Raw genomic sequence first — 19,437 nt, forward strand, 5'->3', positions numbered from 1 at the left:
GATAGGTTTGAATCGATTGACAATTAGTTTCATCACCAACTTATAGAGAACATTACAAATGTTGATTAGACGAAACTGATTAATAGTTTCTGGACTTTGGCTTTTTGGGATCAAAATCAAAAGCATCTTGCTAATACTGCGATCTATGAGTCAACCTGAAAAAATATGTCTCACCTATTCGCAAACCAAATGCTCAACCACATGCCATTGGTTTTGGGAAAAAATAACATATAAGCCATCTGGTCCCGGAGCTTTAAATGGTCTCATATCAAAAAGAACTTTTTGGATTTCCCTGTTAGAAACTTCCATAACAAGATAATCAAGAATAGAAGAATTCAATTTAAAAAATTTACCTGTTAAAGGAAAAGTACCTCGTAGCATGTATCAAAAGAATATAGGTCTTTGAAAAAAGTAAGAGGCACATCTTGTAAGCAATACTCACCATAGCACCAAGACCTATCATCGATTTTCAGAGTCAAAATATGATTCATCTTACGTCTCAACAAAGCTTTACTATGAAAGTATTTCGTGTTCCTATCTCCTAGGGATAACAAATCCACTTGAGATTTTTGCCTCCAAAAAAGCTCATCATTATCTAAAATGAGCTCAAATTTAGGCCGGAGGTCTGGTTCAAGATCAAAAAGAGAATTTGACCATTTTTTTCTCAAGAGCATTTTGGACGCCTTTAAATGTTCGGGAGATTATATGCGTCATTGTATGAATAGTATTATAAATCTCCTTATTCCATCTCTTTAAGTTCAAAGCAAGTGAATTAATTGAGTCTGTAATAGGAAGAGTGGGATCCTATTTTCTATTGATAAATGTAACACCCTAAAAATTTGGATGTTAAACTATTGGATTCAGTCATAATTGAGCCTCTGTATATGTGGTTTTGTGCTCTGCTTACGTAATTGCGGTTAGGAGTTTAAGTTGTATCTTTAAGAATTTTGTTATTTTAATTTAAGATAACCTCTATCCTTGAATGACATATTTAAGTTTAATTCAGTGTAAACCTGTGTCAAGAATGAGCCTGCTAGTTCACTAGTTAAGCCTCTATATTTTGTTTGGTCCTGTGTTTGAGTCTCGGAGTATGCGATAGGGAACATTTGTGCTAAATGCTAGGAATATGAGTGGAATTTAATTAATAATTAACGTTAGTTATTCTTCTTCCATTTTTCCTTCCTTATTCTTTCTTTTATTTAATTTATTTTCTTTTTTGGTCCTTTTACTGTCATATGAAATACGAGACTAGTTGAAGTTACGTTGTAAGTTTTCTCAATTGAAAGGTTATTAAGTAAGTTTCACTGTCAATTCGTTTATTTCCTGGGTTTTTTCCTTTTGTTATTCGTAGCATACTCTGAATTGGTTGTTTCGAGTTTAGTGTGTGAATATCTGACAGTCAATCGTTTGGTTTCCCTGTTAGGTAGAGATATTAAAATTAGTAAACCTCATCACATCAATTTGAGTAATTATCATTGATCTTCAGTAAGTATTGATTTTGTTAAAAGTTTATGTCGAAACTTTCGACATAGGTATTTTGAGTATAATTCTGCATTGTTGTTAATAAAGTTGGTTGATTGAGTTATTGGATGGTCGTTTTAGGCTTCAAAACTCTTCTACGTTGTTACTGCTTTAAAATCGTTTTAGGTGCATATTGAAAACCTCAAATTTTATGAGTTTTTGACGTAAAAAAACATGGCATTCGATGCCACACGGCCATATGGTAGGCTGTGTAACACATTATTTACCTAATTTGAGCAACACGAGTAGGGGACACGGGCATGTGCATTGATCATGTGTGGGCATGCTAGTGTAGGGTTCACATGGGCCAAGGACATGGGCATGTGTCTAGGTCATGGGACTCATTGTTTGTAATTTAGAGACCACACGGACCAAAGACACGGGCGTGTATCCAGGCCATGTGCCTCACTATCTATGATTTAGGATCACACGGGTAGACCACACGGGCATGTAGGTCAGTTTTGGAATTCATCTTTGGGGACGTAAGCTTTGTTAACGCAAATGTAAGCCATCTGTAATGTATATGTGTGATCCGAATTAGACCGTATGAATACTATCTAATAATTTGAGATTGAGATTTTGATTATACAAATGTTTACTGAATTTGAATAACTGTGTGTATATTTTGACATCTGTAATCTGCAACTGTATTGAGTGGGAAGTCATGTAAAGAAGGAAGTGATCTATTCTGATTCAGTGGATAGACCACTATTCATAGGTGAAATTGACGTTATTCACCTATTGATCTGGCAGCTAAGCTAAAAATATTTTGAAAAGTGTCATACCGAAACTAAGTGGTGTGTAGGGCTAGATGAGCATTCAATACCTTAAACGGTGTGTTGGGATGGTAGGAGATAGTGTGCAACGGATAGGGGTAGGAATAACTACATCTGTTACTAATTTATTCTGTATTTGAACTAGAATTATTCTGTTATAAAACTGATAAGATAAATCTGTACTGAATGTCTTCTAATTCTGATTGAAACCTAAGATTTGATAACTATTATTGTAATTGTGCTTTCGCTAAATCTATTACTATTATGCACTAGGTTCACAATTTATTTTGTGTTGACTGAATTTCAGATGAGTCACAGATTTGATTGGGTTGGCATTCTGGAAACTCGGTCAATTACTTTATCACCATTTAATTATACTATTAGTAAATTTCAATACTCTTTAGTAGTACGATGTTTTATTATAGTTGAATAATTAGTTAATTTTTATGATTTCTATGACGTGTTGAATAATTTCTTTATGTTTTATCTGCGACTATAAATGTGGGTTTCTAGTATCGTTAATGTAACTTTTCTGACTTGGTCTTGACGTCTAAGCCGAGTTTTGGATGTAACATTTAGTGGTATCAGATCCAGGTTAGTCAACACTTGAATTGTATTTTGGGCTCACAATGTATGTTACAAAGGGTAGTTAAATGAAAATAAGATATCTGAATTATTCTGAAAACCAATTTTTGTAAATCACTGAGCCTCCGATGCCGAACCTGTAAGTATTTCTGCACCGTTGTTGCGACTAGTAAAGATACTATAGTGGTTAAGCTACTATTTGGTTAAATACTCTGATATGTGCTGTTAGGAGCTCTTAAGGCTCGAACTGATTTGTGCACTGACATTGTAGATAAACTGATATTATGAGTTTGCATAGTAGTCATGGATATGGGTCACGTGGGCATCGTGGACGCTGAAGAGCTCGAACAAAGTCATCCTATATGGGTAGCATGCTCAAGCTAGAGACCAGTAAGATAGTTGGTACTCTTACTGAGACAGGGTCCTAGACTCTGATGACCAGGGATGATATGCTATCTCAGGCTATGATTCGGCTGCTGGAAAGAGTTACTGAGACCCATTCTGGATTTGGAGGCCGAGGGTCAATTACTGAGCGACTCCGGTCAAATGGTGCTAAGTTGTTTAGGAATGTCATTAGAGTTGCCCCTACTATTTTTGAATATTAGTTGAAGGCTATCGAACGTATCATGACCGGTATTGACTTCGCTCTCACTTAGAAATTGAGGTGTTGTGTCCCTGCTCTAGGACGAAGCCTACTAGTAGTGGCTGACAGTTGAGCAAGGTGCTCAGCTTGAACAAGTTGACTGAGAGTATTTCAAGAACGCCTTCCAGAGAAAATATGTGGGGGCGAGTTATGTGGAGGCTTGCCAACTCGAGTTTATGAGCCTAGTTCAAGGCGATCGATCTGTAGCCAAGTATAAAGCCGAGTTTTTAATGCTAAGCAGTTATGTACGAGCTCTAGTAGCGTCTGACGATGATAAGTGTGTGAGATTTGAGGAATGATTACGTTATTATCTGCGAGTTCTGATAGTTCCTCAGATGGAGTAGTTTTCTGCAACCTTAGTTGAGAAGGCTAAGATCGTGGAAGAGGTAAAGCGCTTTGAGCATGAGAGTCGCGACTGTGAGAGAGATCAGAGTAAGGCTAAGAGAGATTCGGGTCCCTTTAGTTCTGCACACCGCTTTAAGAAATGAGCGAGGTTTGACAGGCCTCCGAGACTAATACATCAGCTGCAATGAGCAAGATTCAACCTTATAGTGATTGTAGGAAACGCCATCTGGGCGAGTGCTAGAGAAGATTAGAAGCATGCTTCTGTTATGGGTCGATGGAGCATCAGGTTAGGGATTTTCCCCGTCAACTACATCAAGTACCAGTTGGGGCATAGACTACAACTTAGGGTTCTGTTCAGCCTCTGAGAGTGGTTCAGCAACCACCTAGGGGTCGTGGTGTTGGTAGATCAGGTAAATATGTGAGTCAGATTGAGGCGCGATAGCCTGCACTGGTTTATGCAACGAGTCACCGAGAGGATAATGATGATGCTGATGACATAACAGGTATATTATTTATTTATTCTGTTTTGTATTTTGCTCTTATTGACATTGGGTCTACTTAGTCATATATAGCTGGTACAATTTTTACAAATTTGGGTTTAACTGTTGAGAATATTGCTAGAGAGTTTTCTATAATTAATCCTTTGGGTTAGTCGGTACGGGTTGACATGGTATTTAGACGAATACCCTTAGAGATTCAGAGTATGGTATTCCTAGTGGACCTAATAGAGTTTTCTTTTAATGAATTTGATCTGATTCTGGGAATAGATTCGCTCGTAAAGTATCGGGTCAGTCTAGATTATTCATCTAAAAGAGTTATTCTGAGGATAGATGAGAATGTCGAGGTTGTCATGGTTAGTGAGTATCGAGATTATCTTTTCAATGTAATGTCTGCCCTTGTAGCTAATAAGCTAGTCTGAAAAGAGTGTGAGGCATACGTTGCTTACGTATCCAGCTCTTGATAATACTCTAGAACGATATATTTTATTTGCTAATTGCATGATTATTTTGAGTATGATCCTACTAATTTGGATTATTTTGTGGTCTTTTATCTTTTAGGGGCTAAATTGGAGGCAAGAGGAAATTTAAAGGCAAAAAGTACGAATTTGAAGATATTATGGGCCAACATGCAAAGAAATAGAGAAGTGGTGCCAAAAATGCAAGTATGGAAGACTCAACGACAAAAATGCAAAAAAAAGAGATTTTATAGCACAAGACTCTATTTTAATTTCAATTATTAGGATAATTATTAAGGATTTTTATTTAGATTTAATTTTAGGATTTATTTTCATTTATCTTTAATTATCTTTAATTATTTGTATTTAGCTTTTAGAATTTAATTAGGAATAGACTAGGTTTTCTAGTACTATAAATAGGGGATGGAGTGGCATATATTGATCATTTCTTTTTCTGTAATCACTCTCTCTCCCAAAAATTCTGTCTTTTGTTCTCTCCATCTTTTCTTCAATAAAAATCCCATATCTATTTTATTTATTTCTTTCCCAAAAATCATGAGCCACTAAACCAATCTAGTTGAAGGTTGTCAAAATTCCTCAAAAAGGTTCATGAGGCTTAGAATCTGCGCTTAGCCTTCTCAACAGGGTATTCATCGCTTCTCCGCATTACGGGGTTGATGCTTCCGTCCATGTCCCTTAATAAGTGATCTTTTCAACTTGTCTAAGGAACGATTGCTTTGTACGTTTTGGGAAGGTTACATAGTCGGTTTGTTGGCTTTCTGCGTCAGAGGTTGGCGAATTCAAGAGACAAAACAGTGTGGAATTCACCGTTAAGAAGTGGTGATATAGTAGAAGATAGTTCCACAAAAGCGATTATTGGCTAGATTCAGGTTCCACCAAATCTTAAGTCTAAATCTTTGGAGGTGGTGGTCATAGGCATCCTTTTCCACTATAACTGGCTTATCTTGCCCGAGAAGGGTTACTGAAAAGCCAAGGATTGAACCCAAGGCGGAACAAGACAACCAGAGGCTGGAATCTCGCCACATAAGAAACTTTCTCTTTTCCCAACTCTATTTATTTTTTATATTCCTCATTTTAATTTCTGCAATTTATTTAATTTTACAATTTCAATTCACTTTTAATTCTATTTTTATTTTTCCAAATTCTTAATTCTATTTTTTATTTTTCAGGAACGTATGTTTCCTTAGCCAAGAAATTGTCCAGGATTTCAAGAAACGAGCATTCGTACAATCCGGTCCCTGAAGATTCGACCCTACTTCCCCTTTACTGTTATTTTTACTATTTTACAGGGAATAGGATATTTTTGGTGCTCTCAACGGCGCATCAACTCTATTCCTCCAAAGCTTTCTGTAGGAGGCATTCGTACTGTAAGAGTCTTTCTGGATGTTTTTCTTAAAGAATTGCTTAGAATACCTTCGGATAGAGAGGTTGAGTTCAGCATCACTTTATTATCGAGCACTGCTCCGGTGTCCATTTTACTCTACTGCATGGCACCGAAGGAGCTGGCAAAACTGAAAGCTCAGGTCTAAGAACTTCTCGACAAAAGGTTAATCCGACCGAGTGTGTCTCTGTGAGAGGCATCGATATTGTTTGTTAAGAAAAAAGATGGATCGATGAGGATGAGTATCGATTACCGTCAGTTGAAAAAATTGACAATCAATAATAAGTATCCGCTACCAAGGATTAACGACTTATTTGACCAATTCTGTGGGGCATCTATTTTCTCTAAGATTGATCTCTGTTCTGGCTACCATCAGCTCAAGGTTAAAGAGACTGATGTGTACAAGACCACCTGTAGGACTCGTTATGGATAGTACGAGTTTCTAGTGATGCCTTTTTGGTTAACAAATGCCCCGACGACATTTATGGATTTAATAAATCAGATGTTCCAATCATATTTGAATCAGTTTGTGATAGTTCTTATCGATGACATATTGATTTATTCCAAGACTGAGTCTGAACATGATAAACATCTTCGTATTATTCTCCAAATACTGCGAGAAAAATAGTTATACGTTAAGTTTAGTAAATGTGAATTCTAGTTGTAGGAGGTTTCTTTTCAGGGGTATGTTGTAACTGCTGAAAGGATCTGGGTTGATTCCAAGAAAGTAAAATCTATAGTGAAGTGGAAACAACTAAGAAATGTGCCTGAGCTTCGGAGTTTCCTGGGCTTAGTGGGTTACTATCAAAGGTTTGTCGAGGTATTCTCTTTGATTGCATCACCTCTGACGAAGCTACTACGTAAGAATACTTTTTTTTTGTAGTCCAAAGATCAGCAGTCTAGTTTTAAAAAGCTCAAGTCTATCTTGTTGCAAGCTCTTGTTCTAGTTCAACCAGAGTCGGGTTTAGAGTTTGTTGTTTTTAGTGATGCATTGCATGTTAGTCTAGGATGTGTTTTAATGGACGACAGTAAAGTGGTAGCTTACACATTGCGAAAGCTTAAGACACACTAGGGCAACTACCCTACGCATAATCTTGAGCTGGCTGCAGTCGTGTTTACTCTAAAAATTTGGCGGCATTATTTGTATGGTGAAAGGCGTATCATTTACATTGATCACAAGAGCCTCAAGTGTTTGTTAACTCAAAAAGAGTTAAATCTTAGGCAGCATTGGTGCATTGAGCTGCTTAAGGATTATAACTATATGATAGAGTATCATCCTGGTAAGGCTAATGTAGTAGCCGATACTCTGAGCCGTACAGCAATAACTAACCTAAGAATTATGTTTGCTTTTCTGAATTTATCTGAGGACGGGGGACTATTAGCTGAACTGCATGTTAAACCGACATGGGTCAAGCAAATTAGAAGTAAATAGTTGAGTGATGAGTCATTGGCTCAGTGATTGCAACAGATTAATTCGAATGAAGTTTCAGATTTTAGTTTGAACAACAATAATGTCTAATGTTTCAAGGGTCAGATTTGTGTGCCTAATGATAAGGATTTGATGTCATCGATTCTACAAGAGGTGCATAGTAGCCCTTATGCTATGCATCTTGGTGGAAATGAAACGTATCTGGATCTTCCGTAAATATTGGTTTCATTGAAAGTTCGTGCTGAAACTTTCAACATAGGTATTTTGAGTATAATTGTGCATTGTTGTTGATAAATTTGGTTGCTTGAGTTATTGGATAGTCGTTTTAGGCTTCGAAAATCCTCTACATTGTTATTACTTCGAAATCGTTTCAGGTGCATACCGAAAACCTCAAATTTTATAAATTTCGGATATAAAAAAACATAGTCATCGAAACCACATGGCCATGTGGTAGGCCATATAACACATTGTTTACCCAATTCAAGCCACATGGGTAGAGGACATGGGCGTGTGCCCTGACCGTGTGTGGGCATGCTTGTGTAGGGTTTACATGTTCCAAGGACACGGGCGTGTGTCCAGGCTGTGTGACTCATTATTTGTGATTTAAAGACCACACGGGCCAGAGACATTGACGTGTGTCCAGGCTATGTGACTAACTGTTTGTGATTTAGAGACCACACAGGCCAAAGACACAAGTACGTGTCCAGGCTGTGTGCCTTACTGTTTGTGATTTAGGATCACACGGGGAGACCACACAGGTGTGTGCTTGCTTGTGTGTGACACATGGCTTGGCACACAAGCATGTAAGTGTTGTTAAAGCAAATGTAGGCTACCCGTAGTAAATATGTATGATCCGAATTAGACCGTATGAATATTACCTAATAATTTGATATTGAGATTTTGATTATACAAATGTTTATTGAATTTGAATAACTGTGTGTACATTTTGATATATATAATCTGCAACTGCATTAGGTAGGAAGTTATGTAAAGAAGGAAGTGATTTGTTCAAATTCGATGGCTTGGCCATTACTCATATGTGAAATCGACATTATTCACATTGATCTGGCAGCTAAACTACAAATATTTTGAAAAGTGTCGTACTGACACTAAGTGGTGTGTAGAGCCGAATAGGTATTTAATACCCTAAACGGTGTGTTGGGATGGTTGGAGATGGTGTACATAGGATGGGGTTAGGAATAATTGCATCTGTTACTAATCTATTCTGTATCTGAACTAGAATTATTTTGTTATAAAACTGATACAGTAAATTGGTACTGAAGGTCTTCTAATTCTGATTGGAACCTGCGATCCGATAACTATTCTTGTAATTGTGCTTTAGCTAAATCTATTACTATTATGCACTGGGTTCACAACTCACTTTGTGTTGACTGAATTTCAGGTGGGTCACAGACTTGATCGATCGACGTTGTGGAAGCTCAGTTAATCACTCTATCACTCTTTAATTATACTATTAATAAATTTCAGTACTCTTCAGTAGTACGATGTTTTATGATGGTTTAATGATTGGTTGATTTATATGATTTTTATGACGTATTGAATAATTTCCTTTTGTTTTATCTGCGACTATAAATGTGGGTTTCTAGTATCATCAATGTAATTCTTCAGACTTGGTTTTGACGTCTAGGCTGGGTTTGGGGTGTTACAATAAAAGAATTAAAAGCATGATGTTTTGTCTACGCTGTTAAGAAGGGGAATAGTAGATGTACCTTCTTTTTACTCATATTGCCTAGACAAATAAAAAAAAGGTCTATGATCGAACTTTAGTTTCGAGAGATGGTAAAACAAAGCTTTTAAAAAATTTCGTTCCCTCTCCATATTTCCAACAACTCTATCAATTCTCTAAAAAATTCTCCTATTCTGCCATGTAAACATAGGCCCTTTAAACCCAAGATCCCTTAATTTGTTATTTGCCAAAAAATCCATAAAGAGTGAATATTCTCAAATAACTGGTTGTCCTCCTCTCTTCTCATCATGTGAGATGTAAAAATTAAAATCTCTCACTAAAATCCAAGGTAAATGAATTTGAGCAGCTACATGAGTTAAACCTTGCCACAAAAACTTTTGTTTACTTCTGTTGGGACTACTGTAAATAAAAGTAGCAACAACACTTTTATGAACACTTTGCCCATCAATCCAGCAATGAATAAATTAGGGATAATTGAGAAGAATGTCTAACTTCACGAAATTCTTCCAACAAAGCCATATTACTCCAAAAAACCCTTAGATTCAGTTTTGTGAGAGTAATTGAATCCCAATTTCGAAATAATTCCATCAATTTTTAACTCATTAACTCTGGTTTCCAGAATAATCTTGAAAATAATCTCTAACCACACAAAAAAATCTAGGGCTAACACACCTGAGCAATTCTAAACAAATAAATTTGGAAAAAATCATAAAAGATAGTTACAAGGGAGTATCGAGAAAGGCTTACAATCAGCAAAGGTAGCTTCAATACCCTCCACTTTCATTGAATCCATAAGATCCTTAACAATCAAATTTGACTTTAAACTATTAGTAATACAATTCATACCCTTGGAAATAGGAACTTTAGAGAGCTCATGAACATTAAATTTACTGCCCTTGTTCTTCAAAATATTGGGTGGCTTTTTCAGTCTTCAATTAACACTTCTCATCTGCCCATGTCTTAGTAAATTAGATTCCATGCCAATAACTAGTTCCTTTTAGACAAATTCATGTCTTTTGGAATGTTCAGATCACTATTTTCCTAGAAAGAAACAACAAAATGATGCTTGGGTTCAAGAGAAATTCCCATATTCCTTTCTACTAACTTTTGGACTTTGAGATAGACTCTGTCGACACTTTGGAAATGACCATATTAATCTTAGGCTCATTATTAAATTCATTACACTCTAAAGTGAGGACTAGGCTTTGGGGGCTTTTATTTTCTTGGCCCGAATTTAAGACAGTGGCAAAATCCTTGTTGGATGAGCCTAATGATGCAGATGCCATATAATGTCCTTTTTTTTTTTCATTTTTGGTCAAGGATTTCGGCCCAATAGAATTGTTAATTGATTGGCATGCCTTAACTGAATCTGAACTGGATGGTGTAGAAGTTATCATATTACTTAATGAAATCTGACTTTGGGTTTTAACGTGGATAACTTTCAATTTTTCCTCAATCTGTTTAGGAAGAGATTCCTTTTCAACAAGAGAACTGCCATAATTAACAATCCCATTTTATTGACCACTACCATGATTCGTGGGATTTGGAATATGATTTTCCAAGATTTCATCTTCATCATCTTGTAAATCATGCAATACATTGAACCTAGACGCATGTTGGTTCATCAATTGCCACACTCCTTTCACTGTTTCAGAATTCCATTCATCTTTCCATTTTTGGCGCTCAAAAAGCATCCACGGCCCATACTTCTCTTGAGTTGCCTAATAATCTAGATTGGGACAAGAAGGAGTTAGTACAGAGACATTTTAAGAATTTTCTTGTTGATCAATTGCAACCTTCATGACAGTACATGCTTCTTATTATGCCTATACAAACCATAGAAAAATCAAACATTAGGAAAAGACTCGTATTCAATCCATTGAACTCTATCATCAATTTTGATCTTGGAAATAAGAGGTTTATTGAGGTCTGAAAACACTGTTAGCTTGTTGAATTGAACTAAAAAACTATTATCTATATTATCATTTAGTCGAACGACTGGACCAATCTTCTCACCAATGACTTTAACCAATTTCTTCTTATAGATATATCTTGGGAGACTCAGAAAGCGTATCCAAGCAACAACATTATGTGGATACGGTTGTATTATTGAAAAATTTTGTGCCCATGGTTGTATCGTCAAATATTGTCCAAAGATCACCTACAAACCCTTAGTCAAAGCTTTAGTATAGTCTTCTATTGGTCGAAACTTCACTAAGAAATAATTATTCTCTACATCCATCAATTTCAGAGGTTGAGAAGGTTTCCGAAGGGAAAATAGTTTGCTAGAAAGCATATTAGACCTTATCTTCCTTCCCAATAACTTGACGATAACTGATAAAACCATGCTTTTCCTTAGGATATGATGAATATGATTAGAAAATTGAATCAATGGCATACCATCCTCTTTGCCTGTGATGATATCTCCATCAAGCAGTTCGAAGTCATCGTCATTATTGAGGGTGCTTGAATCTTTGTTCTCCCCTCCTTTTTTACCAATTAATGTATCCTTGAACGATCCTCTATTTGTATCTAATCTAGCCGTAGGGGAATCAACAATTATCACCTTGTCTCCATCCACGATATCTTCTCTAAAACGAACTTTCTCGGTGGCTTTGTTTACTGCTGACTAGATAGAAAATTTTGAATATTCTCCTATTATACCTATTATATGTTTTATAAAGATTGAATTTTAAATGCACAAAAAAAAAACACTTGATAGTAGTGGTTTTCAAGGTTACATTTTTACACATCCGTAGCGTAGTTGGACAAGTGGTGGAGTAGAGTATGTCAAAATTGTGGACTGTTGGTGGATTTGGTAACATACACCTTATCTTGCTCAATTACCATCTATATATTGCATAAATAACTAGAATACAAAATATAAAAAAAAATTATTAAAATTTAAAAGGATTGTTTTTTACACATGAGCGGGGTGAGTAATGTAGGCACACAAGACCTTAGGTCCCTTGGTTAAATAATACAATTACATATTTAAATTTTAGGCCTATTTAAAGATTAACCCTTAATTAAATAAAAATTAAAATTTTGACCCAACTAAAATTAATATTTTAATAAGTCATTTTACACAATTTTAACTTTCCTCCCAAAATTTTAAAATTTATCTTAGTCCCCTAAGATGAAATTCCTAATTTCGCTCTATACATCATATCTAAGTTTCTATACAATAGGTACACACATATTTATAATTTGATCAATATATTTTAAATACACTCCGTATTATATTTGAACTGACATTTAATACCTTATATTATAAATAGATAGATCGATGAAAAAACTTGATTGAGACGATATTGATATTTTAAGAAATCTTTTAAAACTTTTAAAATTCAATAATCACTTTATAATTATACCATAGTTCAAAGTGTCTAGTGAAGTACCATAAAATTACTTTTAATTTTTGTAAGAACAAAAAAATAAAAATTTGTTAAATCTTAAATTTTAATATTTATAAATATATACTCTGAAACTCAATTTTTAAAGAAATTATAGGCATTTCAAATTTAAAAAAAAATTAAAATCTTACAGCTGAATTCTACTGGGAATAATAATGAACACTATTTTTTTCTCAAAACTAGTGTAAATTAGGATAAAAAAACTGGAATATCAGTGCAAGAAAATTAAAATATTTTATAGTAAATGGATAATTCTCAAATTCATCTTCCTATTTATAGCATAGTTTTTTTTTTCTCTTTTTATTGTATTAAATAACCAAAATTATGGAATGGAAAATTTGTTGGAAAAATTTAAAAAGTGTTAAATGGAATTAAAATCCTACACTTTCTTTCGACCAACCTATTAAAGCAATTTTAACTAATTTTTCCCTTTATTTTTCTTGTTGGGACTGATCTTTATCCACGACTTAAATTAAAACAACTAAATTTAGCTAACTGAAACTGATATATTTACTAACCAAGTTGATAAATGGGTGATAAATAGAATTAAATTTTTAAATATATATATATATATATACTTGGCCATTTGCTATATATGAACAAAGCAAAAATTCAGTTTCTTCTATATTTGTTTGCTTGGATCAAAAATCAAACTACCCTTTTTCCTGTTTTCCTTTAATTTTTTTTTGGAGCATAGGGTTTTCATAGAATTCTTGCAAGGTTGTTTTTGGTCTTTGGCAAGAATTCTAACAAAGGGTAAATCAAAGAAGATAAAAAGAAAAAAAAAAGACATGAGCTGGTTGTCTTGTTGTAGGTCGGATGCGCATCACCGCAATGTTGCCTGTAAGAAGAAAACCGTCGGCGTCGGTGGTAATAACAACAACAATGGCAAATCATTGAGGTCTTTCATGCATACTTTGTCTCTCAAAACAGGTACATATTTTTGTACCTACCATGTTATGTTTTTCATAGTTTTCATTCTTTTATAACGTTCTGCAATAGGAATCTTGTTCATGTTACATACATATATATGTATTTATATAGTATCCCTTGAATATAACCGTACCGGATGTTCATACCTGAATGTTGCTATGTTAATGAATGTGCAGATGGAGGCAAGCAGAAGCTAGATGAAGAAATTCAGAAAATCAGGAAAGCTAAAGTTTCGGCTCGTATCTTCACATTTCGAGAACTAGTTGTTGCAACAGATAACTTCAATCCTGATTGTCTGATAGGCGAAGGCGGATTCGGCCGGGTTTACCAAGGATACATAGAATCCATTGATCAAGTATATATATGAATGAAACTTTTGTTGGTGACTACATTTAGCATGCATTTTTTTTTAAAAAATGATGTACTAAATTTAAGCTCTTTTTTTTTTTTTTTTTGATAATTTTCATTTAGGTTGTTGCGGTGAAGCAACTTGATAGGAATGGATTGCAAGGAAGCAGAGAATTCTTCTCAGAGGTTCTAATGTTAAGCCTGGTTCAACATCCCAGCCTTGTCAATCTGATTGGATATTGTGCTGATGGGGATCAAAGGATTTTAGTTTATGAATATATGCCTAATGGTTCTTTGGATCATCTTCTTGGTATGTTATACATGATTAAGCACCCAATATTGTTCTTGTCTGTAAAACTGTGTGTATTCTGATTATGTTATCTGTTTATTCAGATTTACCTCCTGGCCAGCAGCCATTGGACTGGAACACAAGGATGAAGATAGCTGTAGGAGCAGCCAAAGGACTAGAGTACCTACATGACTTTGCCGATCCACCGATAATTTTCCGCGATTTTAAAGCGTCCAACATCTTACTAGATGCCAACTTTAATCCGAAGCTGTCTGATTTTGGACTTGCAAAGTTAGGACCAACAGAAGGGAAGGAACATGTTTCAACAAGGGTGATGGGGACCTATGGTTATTGTGCTCCGGAATATGCGATGACAGGGAAGCTGACCGTGAAATCTGATGTTTACAGTTTCGGTGTGGTGTTTCTGGAGATAATCTCGGGGAGGAGAGCTATTGATCTCGAAAGACCGACCGAAGAACAGAACCTGGTTGCTTGGGTATGCTCATGTAACAAAGCTCCATTGATTTCTTTGATTCAAACTTGGCACTTAATCTAATATTATTGTAAATCTGGTAGGCCGAGCCATTGTTCAAAGACAGGCAGAAGTTCGAATTAATGGTGGATCCCCTGCTCAAAGGGAATTACCCTATAAAAGGTCTTTGTCAAGCTCTTGCAGTTGCAGCAATGTGCCTTCAGGAGGAAGCCGAGAGTCGGCCGTTGATTGCTGATGTCGTGACAGCCATCGAGTTCCTTGCCAGGCCAAAAGACACTGAAAACAATTATGAAGATTCACAAAGAAGCGGTCGCTTGCACGATAAATCCGCGCGAGAAGAAATGTGAGTGAGCGTGAATTGTAGATGCCGTAGCTCGGTTCGGCAACGTCGAAGTTTGGAACAATCGCATAACCGAAGCAGCTAAAAATCGGGACCAAAACTATCAATCTACAAAGTCATTATGATGATGTTTGTGCAATGAATCAGTCAGCTATTTGCTTTCAGGCCGTAATGGTTTGAATAGCAATTGGTGTTTTATTGTATTCGTAGCCATTTCAGTTGACTTTGAGTGTACTGTTGTCGATGAAATTAAATGCCATTTTGATAGGGGATGCTCTTAAAGACCACAGGACATTGTAGACATCATTCACTAAGACCTGGATAGATTTGCACGATAGGTAACAATATTTTCATGAAAGATGTAATAAAAAAGCATCAAGAGACAAGAAACATAATAAAAAACCAAGTTTAAATTCTTAAAATTTCAAAAGCTAAAAATCCAGAAGCTCAACTAAATAACAGATTATTAACAATATTTGTTGAAGCTCTAGGCTTGAACCAGCTTAGGACAGCGAGAAACCCAAAGGCTGACCCGTCCAACAAGATGGACTAAACATGAAAGTTGTGGACATCATTTTGAAGGATCCTGTAATTGAAACCAGGGATCCTGTTAAACTGTTCCTTTTCGGCAACTTCTATTGCAGAACACATGCTTGGCAAGAACCCAGTGTTGCCTTTTCGTTTCTTCCTTTTCCAACCAGTAATCAAGAACCAGAAACCAGGCCTTGAATGGCCAGTTCTGCAATCCATATCCACCATATGGGCATGGGGTTTCCATGACCCACCTCGTCCTTCTAGCTCAAACTTGGTGAAGTACTCGATTTCCTTCTTGAGGAGTGATCCTACAGTACCCCTAGTGCCAATTGCAATAGGAGCTGAAGCAGCCATTTTGTGAGGGTAAAAATTGGGGTGTTTGAAGCTGGTTTTATACTGCATTTTGATGTTGGTTTTTAAAGTGGGTAATGGAGGATTTTAGGTGGAGAAGGTGGTGGGGTCAAATGGTAAGGTAACTTGGATTTTAGAGCATCTCATCAGTCTGACCTTAAAAAAGCAAGCTTTTATGGAAATAACTTTAATAAAGTGGAGAGCATGAGTTTCTGCATAATTGGAGCGTAGGATAGGGCTAAACACCATCATTTCCCTTGTGTTTTGCAATGAAAGCATGCAATGCTTGTTTCCCGGACAGTTCTTTGACCCCTTAAATCCATGTCCTCCCTGTACTTATTTAATTCATTATAAATATAATTACACTTCCACCTACTTAAATGGTGTCTCAGAACGACTAACATAAGAAAAAGATCTGATCATACTATGACCCTCCAATAGCAAGTATGTGCCTCTCATGCGGGGCCTATTAACCGCACTCCTCAACTCGACACCAACATGATATAACAACTTGGTTTCATGAAGGGAGTATTTTGGGTGACAAATCTTCAAATCATTATAATTTTGAGGGGTTCGTACATACGATAATATTAAATACATATCTTAAATTTCGAATTTTTTTTTTCTGATACCAGAGTTTAGGGAGAAAGTAAGGTTGTAATTATAGGTCGCGTCTGGTCGGGTCTAAAAGTTTGTTCAAGTTTGGTCCGGATAAAAATGTTAAAATTCGAGTTGGGCCCGGCCTACCCATATTAATTTTTTTTATATAATTTTTAAATATTATATAATACATTAAAAAAACTAAAAATATTCAAATAAATATTTCCCGACAAATTGAAATTAAATTTTAAAAAATATGTCTACTTTGTAATGCCCCTAACCCGAATCCATCACCGGAATAGAGTTACGAAGCATTACCGAAGTTACTAATTTATTTATCAGATATTTCATTTCATCTGAAGTTCATATTTGGAACCAATTAAAATCAAACATATTGTCCCTTAACTTACTTATTTTTCTCGATATGTTGTAATTGAATTTATTACTCGTCTCAATTTACTTAATTTCCTTGTATCAACGTATCAAATATAATCACATATTTATATGTCATGACAAATATCAATCTCTTGCCATTTCTTCATAAACATAAATCAAGTAATTCATTATATCGATATTTCATGCATTTAAAAATACAATTCAAGTTACACTAACTTACCTCGTTGCTTGTTCATGTTTATAATTTTATTAATCCGATACCTTTTCTTTTCCACATTCAAGTCTCGTATTCGAGTCATCCGAATCTTTATAAATAAATTTGATCGTCGTTTTCATTTATTTCATGTTCTAATACATTCAATTAATGCTCTAAACAAAATTACTATTTTACCCCTAAACTTTTAATTAATGACGATTTCATCCTTAGGCTAAAAAAATAAAATTCTTGCAATTTAATCCTTATTTTCAGTTTTTATTCTCATACAAATTGATAACAACCTATGAATTCTATAAAATATCAGAATTTTCCATAATTTCAACACTTTTCAATTTAATCCTTAAAACATGTTTTTTCCCGATCTTGAGCTAAATTAATAATTTCATTCAATTTTTAATTTTAAATAATAAAATAATCCATTTCATGCAAATTGGTTATTTCTAACATTTTACAAAATTACCTATAAAGTTTTACTTTTATTCAATTTAGTTCCTAAGCATAAAACATACAAATTAGCCATGCTAGCTGGATATTCATACATATTTTCCTCCTCCTCCTCTCCATTCCACTTCCTTAATTTATATAACATGCTACAAGTAACATTATCAATAATTTCACTATTTACATAAATGTATATTCAAAACTGTCCATTTGTGTTATAGTCACTAAATTATTTATATCTTGAGCTACAGAACTCGAAATTAAGATCCGCTAATTTTAAATGAAACTAGACTTGAGTATATTCTTATCATAAAATTTTCAGAATTTTTGGTTTAGCCAATAAGTACAGTTTATTCTTTAAATCACCCTTATTCTGCTGTCTGATAGTTCCGACCCTTCTTTACTAAAAATTAATTATCTGATTGTACGGGATTGGGATGATGTTCTCGTTTGTTTCTATTGAAAATAGACTCATTCAAGATTTTAAACATATAACTTTAATGACCTAATTATTTTTATCTAATTTTTTATGATTTTTCAAAGTCAGAACAGGGGAACTCGAAATCATTCTGACCTTGTCTCACAAAATTTGTTATATCTCATGATTCACAATTTCATTGCTTACACGGTTTCTTCTATAAGAAACTAGACTTAATAAGATTTAATTTAATATTTTATTCATTCTCTAATTCAATTTCTATAATTTTGGTGATTTTTGAAAATTAGACTACTGCTGCTACCCAAAACTGTTTTAGTGCAAAATGTTAATTATTAAGTTTATAACACCCTTATTTCCTTTATCTACAATATTTCCCACCACTTTCTCTTATTTCTCTCACTAATATATCAAGAACATAGAACCATATATAAGAAAAATCTACTTTAGCTTCATTTCCATGCTTTTTCAATAATATCAAACTTAAAAATACATGGAAATCTTGATGTTCTTACCTTGTCTTATTATTTCCAATCTTTAACTTGATTTTCTCTCTCCTCCAACTTCTATTTCTTGAATTTAACTTGATATTCTAGCTCCCCATAGTCTTCTTGTCATCTTTCTCTCTTGATGGCTACAAATTCTTTTGATTTCTAAGTAAAAATGATAGATTTTTTATAAAAGGATCAAATTGTAAAGAAAAGAAAGTTTCTTTCTTTCTTTTCTCTTCATACGTTTGGGCGCATGGGAAAATGATGATGATTCTTCATCTTTCTTTCCTTATATATACTAAATAAAATAATTAATAAAATAATAAAATATCATTTAAAAATTAAATTAAAATATTAATAAACTAATATTTATTTATTTATTTAATCTAAAATATGTCCAACATCATCGTTGCTTTCTAAATTTCTCTCTCTTTCAATTGACCATTTTGCCCTTTGTGATCTTTTAAAATTTCATTCTTGAGTCATCACTTAATTTGGTAAAATTACAATTTAGTCCCTCATAATTCTTCACCTATTCAATTTGGTCCTAATTTATCAATTTTCCTTGGTTTCTAGATCATTCCACCTTAAAATATTTGCACTATTGGTCCTTCAACTTTTTCATATTTACACTTCAACCCCTTAAATTTTAAGTATTTACTCTTGGGAAGCAAAACTTTTCTCACTTTTACAATTTAGTCCTTTCTTGAATTAATATGTTATAATATACTTCCCAATGACATAACTCAAATTTCCTCTTCTTGTCACTTTATTTCCTTATTTTACTA

The 19,437-nt window shown here is 34.5% G+C and overlaps 2 protein-coding genes across 2 annotated transcripts; one reads left to right on the plus strand and one right to left on the minus strand.

Moving 5' to 3' along the window:
• Positions 1–13,347: 13,347 nt before the first annotated feature.
• On the plus strand, positions 13,348–15,450 carry LOC108484616 (probable serine/threonine-protein kinase PBL23). The gene is made up of 5 exons (XM_017788466.2): positions 13,348–13,713; positions 13,890–14,068; positions 14,185–14,371; positions 14,455–14,846; positions 14,927–15,450. The coding sequence occupies exons 1-5, from the start codon at positions 13,572–13,574 to the stop codon at positions 15,188–15,190; spliced, it is 1,164 nt and encodes a 387-aa protein (XP_017643955.1). The 5' UTR covers positions 13,348–13,571; the 3' UTR covers positions 15,191–15,450.
• Positions 15,451–15,509: 59 nt separating this feature from the next.
• Positions 15,510–16,140, minus strand: LOC108484617 (uncharacterized). The gene has a single exon (XM_017788467.2). The coding sequence runs from the start codon at positions 16,117–16,119 to the stop codon at positions 15,733–15,735; it is 387 nt and encodes a 128-aa protein (XP_017643956.1). The 5' UTR covers positions 16,120–16,140; the 3' UTR covers positions 15,510–15,732.
• Between the last annotated feature and the right edge of the window lie 3,297 nt (positions 16,141–19,437).

The sequence above is a fragment of the Gossypium arboreum genome, chromosome 6 (assembly GCF_025698485.1).
Source record: "Gossypium arboreum isolate Shixiya-1 chromosome 6, ASM2569848v2, whole genome shotgun sequence".
Taxonomy (NCBI): Eukaryota; Viridiplantae; Streptophyta; class Magnoliopsida; order Malvales; family Malvaceae; genus Gossypium; species Gossypium arboreum.